This window comes from Phoenix dactylifera, chromosome 8 (assembly GCF_051530095.1).
Source record: "Phoenix dactylifera cultivar Ajwa chromosome 8, Ajwa_hap1_PhDact_Kaust_v1.1, whole genome shotgun sequence".
In the NCBI taxonomy this organism is placed as follows: Eukaryota; Viridiplantae; Streptophyta; class Magnoliopsida; order Arecales; family Arecaceae; genus Phoenix; species Phoenix dactylifera.
The window spans coordinates 1699178-1707080 of NC_143197.1; the positions used below are offsets into that span (position 1 = coordinate 1699178).

General features: G+C 37.5%; 1 protein-coding gene across 1 annotated transcript; it reads left to right on the top strand.

Annotated features, from left to right (window-relative positions):
• The first annotated feature begins 767 nt into the window (after positions 1-767).
• LOC103710797 (ras-related protein RABE1c-like) lies at positions 768-7187 on the top strand. The gene is made up of 8 exons (XM_008796696.6): positions 768-1350; positions 5639-5711; positions 5871-5971; positions 6082-6147; positions 6243-6340; positions 6514-6576; positions 6672-6764; positions 6843-7187. Exons 1-8 carry the CDS (start codon positions 1278-1280, stop codon positions 6924-6926), a joined length of 651 nt encoding a protein of 216 aa, XP_008794918.1. The 5' UTR covers positions 768-1277; the 3' UTR covers positions 6927-7187.
• Positions 7188-7903: the final 716 nt, after the last annotated feature.

Below are 7903 nucleotides of genomic sequence, written 5' to 3' on the forward strand. Positions count from 1 at the left end.
TTGATCTTTCAATAGCCAAGCTGTCTAAAGCGACCTATTTAGGCCGAGCCATCCAACCCTAGCTACACCTACCCAGCTCTCCAGTAGATATTCTACAAAAAACAGCCTAGGGTATCAACTATCAAATATACAAATTGGATTATTTTACACCACTCTTATTTTTTTTTTTACTTTCATATTGTAATTCTAAAGCTCTTTCCAACTTGGATATTGGAAGGTCCAGCTGAAACCAATTCGAAAAGCTCTGTTGTTCTGTTTTTTTATATATACATACAGGTTCATCGGCGCTCTCCAGGCCTCTATCTTCGTCGGACAAAATTTTGGCATCAACACTAATCTATTTTATCAAAAAATAATATTTTATAGGACATATATGTTAATTATCATAATCAAAATGCAAAGAAAATTAAGATAATACAAGTCATAACATCTCCCCACCTTGGTCGCCGGATGGTGGAGGGCCTTGCTTGCTTGTCAGCCATTAATGTCGCTCTTGTGAAAGCCATATGGAGGCTCATGCATGTGCTCCCAGCTCCCAAATCTGTGCTAATGGAATCAAATAGTCAACTCGTCCAAATTATAAGTTAGTACAACAAGCCTGGAATATTTGCCTCTCTAAACGTCAGCTATGGACTGAAAGGCTCTCTTTATTTTTAACCTGTAATTGTCATGTACTTAATACTTGCATGACTACTTCAACTACAGCATCATTATTTTTGTTAGCTTAGAGTCATCACCGTAGAATTGCTCTTCTCCCAAGTCCAATCCATCTGCTTTCCAGCCTCATGGAAAAAGCGAGAAGAGGTCCACGTTCCGGTCGCTGGCGGTAACCCCATGCGTCCATCCGCGGGGGCCCCACGCGGCCGGGCGGTACGCTCACCGCCAACAGTGGCGAGAGAGGGGAGGAGGGTCTTCTTACCGACTCCCGACGCACCCCAACCGTAACAAATTAACATCAAAACAAAAATAGTAAGCCCGCCTCGTGTCTCACCCCCTCTTCAAACCCTTCAACGGTCTCTCTCTTTCCCTCTCTCTTCCTTTCCGTTCCCCCATCCGCCCTTATTAGGTTTTCTCCACTCCGTCATTCTTGTCTTCGTTTATTTTTATTCACATTTTGCCCCCTTCTTCGCCCCTCGATATCCTCTCCCCTCTCTTTTTCTCCCTTTGATGGTCTCATTTTGATCCGTCTGGCGGAGGGACGGATCTGTGATTCGATTCTAGGTTAGGAATTTTTTGGCTGGCTTGATCGGATTTGTCGTTGTTCTTCCTTGGCGTCGATGGCTGCTCCACCTGCTAGGGCTCGGGCAGACTACGATTACCTCATCAAGCTCCTCCTGATCGGCGATAGCGGTAAGGGTTTCGTGCTCTTATTCTTCTTCAACCGAAATATTTTAATTCGTTTTCTTGAATTGATCCCGTTTGAAAAAGATTTGGTATTGTCTGTGGTTAATAGTTTTCCTTTTAATGGTTTAGTGGATCTTCATTCGATTTACTGTTCGGTTTATGAGAATGGTGAACAGTTTAAAATTAGGCTGTAGAGATCTGATTCTTATCTAAAGATGTTTTTATCCAGTTCAATTTGAGATGTCAGACTTGTGGGATCTTATGTTGGACACAGAATCTTAGACTAATCTGACTGTTAAAATAAATTAAAATAGATAAAAATGAAATTAGGATTTTTTTTTGTATGTTTGCCTTCCTAAATATATAAAATCGCATGAATACCTTCGTAAAATTGCTTTTTGCATCTACACTTATAAGTGTTTCTTTTTGCATGTTTACCCATCAAGAGTATTTCAATCATTTCAATTTTAAACAGCTTATTTTTTAATGACATTAAATGGTTTAGGTACATATAAAAAACAGAAAGGACATACATGCAAAATAAGTATATTATGAGGGTATATATGCAGATATCATTTTTTGGAGGGTATTCACATAAATTTCAATATTTAGGAGAGTATGTATGCAAAAAGCCCCTCATATAAGTGTGCTTGGTTAGAGTGGTTTGACTATAGCATTGGTTTTTGTATTGTTAGCGATAAAAATTCTGGATTTTAGGCTTTCCTCTGAAGAAGCTTGGCTGAGTATGTATGGCATTTACCCTCCTTTCATGGATATAGTACTCCAGTTACAATGTAAATTTGTTGCATGTGCTACTTTCTAGCAAGCTTATGTTTTCCTTTCCCTATTCATTATATCTTTTATGGAAACTTCTGGTATATGTAATTGATGCTTGTGGAGCCAACTTCAAAAATGGCATGGTCTTTTTGATTGCACGAATTTCTTTAGATGGTTTCTTTCAAATCAATTTTGTAAACGGCACTTAATTCTACCATCTTATATTATCAAAACTTAGCAATATTTGACTTTTTATGGAAGTGATGAGGTATCTCTTGTCTAAACATGTGCCTAAGATGGATTTGGTTTTCCAGCATGACGCATACATGATGAGTTGATTACAGTGATGTGACTTGTTACTTGATGATCTATCTGTTACAGTAGGTGGTATGCAAATATTTTTTTTATTCAGTAGTCTGAACAGCATGATAGGACAAAATTTTAATATAAGCTGGAAGTTGATGCTATATAGCAAGAATGTACTTTAGCCAATGGTTGATGCTTTTTAGTGTGGCCCTTAAACCTGTTTTTGTAGGATAATTTTTGGTGCTCAAGTTTCATAGAAGTATTCTCCGAGACTGCTAACCTACATTTCAACCATTCTACAAACATCGACCTATGCTCAACCCCCTTAAAGGCCCCACTGGAAATTATTTGGATCATTTATAGCTCTTGCTCCACCATGTAACCATGCCTATGCCTAATATTGCTAGATGTGTATAGCTTAACACCAGTAGATTTAGAACCTAGTTTTTTGGAAGCATTCTTGGTGATCTCGTAGATGTGGAATCTAGGCTCCTTGTTAAATTGGGCAAGGCTGGAGGACTTTGTGCAAGTATTGATTAGAAGAACAGGAAAAGGCAAGCTCTACCAGGGGAGATCATTCAGCATTCGTTGCACTTAAAATTTTTTGTTAGTTATCTTGAATTATAATATTTGAGATAAACTTTATGAGGTGACTGAGGAATATATGTTCTATTGTTGGAGTTGGGCATGGTGCAAGCATTGGATGTGTGATGAGGAGTTTAATTTTTTGACTTGGTTTTGGTGTCTTTTGTTGGGATACTATAGAAAAGGTAGCCTTGAGGAGCGCGTAAGAGATCCATGTTTTATACAATCCAATAATTCAAGAAGGATTAGAAATTGCAAGGGATGTGTCTATTCACCATATATTGCTAATTTTGTTGGACCTTCCAGTCATGATAAAAAAAAAAACAAAATGCTTAGTGGGGTAGCAAAGTGACCATTGACATATATGTTGTTATCATGATTGCTCTATGTCACATGTGTAATATTTGATATAGAATTTAGATGTTTGAATTGTAAATGTGGGGTTCTTTTTATGTAAGTGTAGGACTGATGGTTCCTTAACTTCACTAAGGATCTTTAGTCATTATATTTATTTCTTTTTGTGACCTCATGGAATGTGTTGATTGCTGTAATAGAATAAGAATCATTATGATCATGAGTTCTTTCTTATTAAACTGCATGTTCACTCTCAAAGTATTTGGGCTTTGGTGAAGTCTCATCTAATGCTGCCCTCATACATTTTAGAAGAAATTTAGTCAGGAAACTAGTTATGTGAAAATTCTCATACATTCAACATTTACATTCTGTTGGGCATGCCACCGAAGATTTTTTAAAACCCAACATTTAGATTTTTTAACTTTAAAATGCTCAGATCCTTTCTTGAATTCTCCCCATCTGAACAAAAGTTAATAAATTAATTTTTGGAAGTCTATGTCTGTTTTCAATAGCTTGGTATCTCTAGTTATTTTAGAATCAAAATGTTTTGCCAACATTGGCTCTTCTGTTCTACTTTCAAAAAAGGGCATCCTAGTGCACAAGGTTTCCGTCATTACAAGGTCTAGGGAGGGTAAAATGTACACGGCCTGACCTCTGCATGTAGAGAGGCTGTTGTCATGTTTCGAATTTGTGACCGCCAGGTTGCAATGCACTAAGGCTCACCCTCTTTAATATATATATCATGTGCGGGACTACTTGGGACCATGGGTTCATTTTAGGGCAAATCCACTCCTGATGCTGCTGCTGTCATTCAGCAGTATTATGTTGGTGCTGATGCATCCCAGGACATTTGTGAGTGCTAATGCCGAGACACTGGATGTAGTAAGAGCCATTGTTGGCCACTCAATCCCCTTCCAAATTGCATGTCATGCTCAAGGTCCGCCGTACCGGTACCGGTCGGCGTACCGGTGGCGGCCCGGACCGGTACGAAACCGGTCCCGTACCGGTCCGTACCGGTAGCGAATCGGTCCGTACCGGTGGCGTACCGGTCCCGTACCGGTTCCGTACCGGGTCCGTACCAGTTCTTCAACAATAAATTACCGGTACCGGATTTTACGCTGATCCGGTACCGGTCCCAGGCCGGACCGGTACGTACCGGCCCGTACCGGCCGGTACGGACCGGTACGGCAGACCATGGTCATGCTAATATATGCTTTACATTATTAGGATTCCAGTATGTAATGTTAGCATTCCTCAAATGCTGTCTCAAATTTTGTGTCTTCACCTTCACATTAAGTGTGTTATTGCATATACCTGATACATTTTTGATTTTATTAATGAGTACCTGATAGGTTTCAACACTGCCTTCAGCAAATAGAAAGTGTTTCACAATTGCACAACCCACTAAACTTTAAATTAGAAATAAAGTTTTCTTACAGACAATGCCTAATAAAACCTTTAATAAGTAATAGTTTCCCTAGTGATTCTACTTAAGGCCTCATGCAGTAATTTTTTTAAATCATGTCTGTCCTTTATTTTGGGCAAGGGAGATATTTCTATGAGCATTAGTTTATTTCGTATGTGTTTTTTTTCCCTCCCTGCCATGTATAGTTTCATTTGGCACCAGCTGCTTCTCCAACATGTTTAGAACATGCTAGATCACTGCTTATCATGAATTATTCCCTTTTTGACTTGCTTGTTGTTGCTGTTGCTGTTGCTCACTCGCTAGACTTTTGCTGGTTGCCATTGGGGACAAAATGCCTTAGGAAAAAGAAAAGGCAATCGAAATATTTCTGTGAATGTTGGTTTATTACAGTACTTTTTTTCTCCCTGCCATGCAAAGAGCCAGTTTGTGTTCATATCCTCTCACTCGGAGCCAGCTGCTTCACCACATGAAGCACATGCTAGATTACTGCTTGTTATGAATTATTCCTTATGGCTTTACATGTTTTCTGCTTTGTGTTGTTGTTGCATAATCATTAGACTTATCCTAGTTGCCATGGGGAAAATGCAAGAAAAAAAAGCCATGCTTTAATTTGGTCAGACTTTTGTGTTTTGATAGTTCTTCACCAGCAAATTTAAGGTTGGCATCAGGGAGGCCGCAATCAACTGGCCTTTTTAAATACAAGATAACTTGGTCTTATTACTGTGCCTTGTTCTCTGCTTGATATAAGATTAATGTTAGCGCATAAAAGAGCCAGTGATGTAGACACTATTTTGTTGCTTTAAGCTGCTGATTTAGATCGTTTTAACATGGTGTCTACTGGTGCAGGTGTTGGTAAGAGTTGCCTTCTATTGCGTTTCTCAGATGGGTCTTTTACCACCAGTTTTATCACTACAATTGGGTGGGTTTTATTTTAGTTAGTGATGCTGTGGCAAATTTTGTAACTGATATGCTTGTTTTTTGCTGCTATTTTCTAGTATAAAGTTCATTTTTTATGATGTGAAATATATTTGCTTATTTTTTATGGATTCCAATAGCTTAAGGTATGTTTTTTCTGCAGCATTGATTTTAAGATAAGAACCATTGAGCTGGATGGCAAACGTATTAAACTACAAATCTGGGATACAGCCGGGCAGGAACGGTTTCGAACAATCACAACAGGTGGATTAATATCTTCTAATGTTGCCCCTGCTTAGGTCATTTTTCTTGCTTTTCTACAGATTTGATTTGATGCTCTATGATTTATCCATTTGATTCCTGTCTCTCTGCAGCTTACTATCGTGGAGCCATGGGTATTTTGCTTGTTTATGATGTTACCGACGAATCATCTTTCAACAGTAATTACGTATCACAGTGCTTCGCTTTAATAGGTGCATTTTTCATCTCTTATTTTTTCTTATTCCCGTTATTCTGGCTTCTGCAACATACACAGACATAAGGAACTGGATTCGGAACATTGAACAGCATGCTTCTGATAATGTAGTCAAAATTCTTGTCGGCAACAAGGCTGACATGGATGAGAGCAAAAGAGTAAGTCCTGCTATGAACCATATCCAAGCTAAATTTATGAATTTATTCTTTTGTGGTCGGCGTTTTCAGTCTTAGGCCGTCATGGTAGATGTTTTGATGTCCTCTATTCATTATTTTTGCTTTTCGGAAGCTAAGCTCAATCTTTGAACTATGAAATATTGGACTCTTTTCAGGCGGTGCCAACCTCCAGGGGACAAGCACTTGCTGATGAATATGGCATTAAATTTTTTGAAACGGTATGTGTTACCAATCTGAGTTCTTTTTTTTCTAAATGAAAATCTTTTTTTCTTTTTTGTCCTTCTGTTTCGTAACAGATTATCTTGGTTTCCAGAGTGCAAAGACAAATCTAAATGTGGAGCAGGTCTTCTTTTCAATAGCTAGAGATATCAAGCAGAGGCTTGCAGAAAGTGATAACAAACCTGAGGTCCAATTCCTATTCCAAGATGAAAATAATATTTGCTTTCTTCGATTTGCTGGTAACATAATGATCATATCTTCACAGGAGCGGACAATTAAGATCAACAAACCAGACCAGGCAGCTGATGAGGCTAAAGCTCCTGAAAGATCAGCTTGCTGCGGTTCTTAAAAATCTTTTTCCTGTGCGCAGGAGGGGTAGGTTGGACAGTATTGACTTTATGGGGAACTAATTTGGTTGTCATATACATAATGATTGTGGGGATAATAATGGTGGCGGGTGCTTATACTTTCAGTCTTATCAATTCTTTTCAACCATTGGTTTTAGTGTGATACTTAGACTTCTTGGTGGTTGGGAGATTGATATCACAGACACTGGTGCAAGGCATATGCTATATGCATGATGAATCCTTTGGTAAATATCTGCAAACAATTGTATAGTGCATTAGTCATATTTACATGCATACATCTGTAAATACATAAATATGTACATACAAGTAAACATAATACATATATACATACATAAGTCAATGTTGGTTAAGCAAAATAAAGTTAATATGACAGTGTATATTATTATATAAAAAATTAGTATATGTGAAATTTAATACGTTGTTTCATTGTTTAAAATTATATTAAGGCATAATTATATGGTTTTATCAAATAATAATTTATAACAATTTTAAATCAAAGAACTGCTTCTTAAGAGATTAGTCATATGGATCCTTAGTTAAGAAAAATATTGCCTATTGAACATGAATATGTACAACTACTTCAATTTTAAATTAAATAATTTTTTTACTCCTAAGTAACTATGGTAGCTTAAACAACATGTCAATCAAATGTTATATCAAAGAAAAGCAAACAAAAGATTCATGATTACATGGACAATTAAGCTCTAAAAAAGCTTTATCTAACCAAATATCAAAAAATAGATGTTTTAGGGTAGATTAGCGTGAGGGGTATGGTTACTTTTTCCCTTAATCTAGAATAAACTACGCCATCCTATATAATGGAGTAATTTATTCCGAAGTAAAATGTGTTAAGAGTAAGCTGGTTCGTTTGTTTTGAGCTTAACTAGTCTTAGAATGTGTAGATTCAACTTGATTATGTGATTGGATTTAACTATATTGTTTATCTTGAGCCGGCATG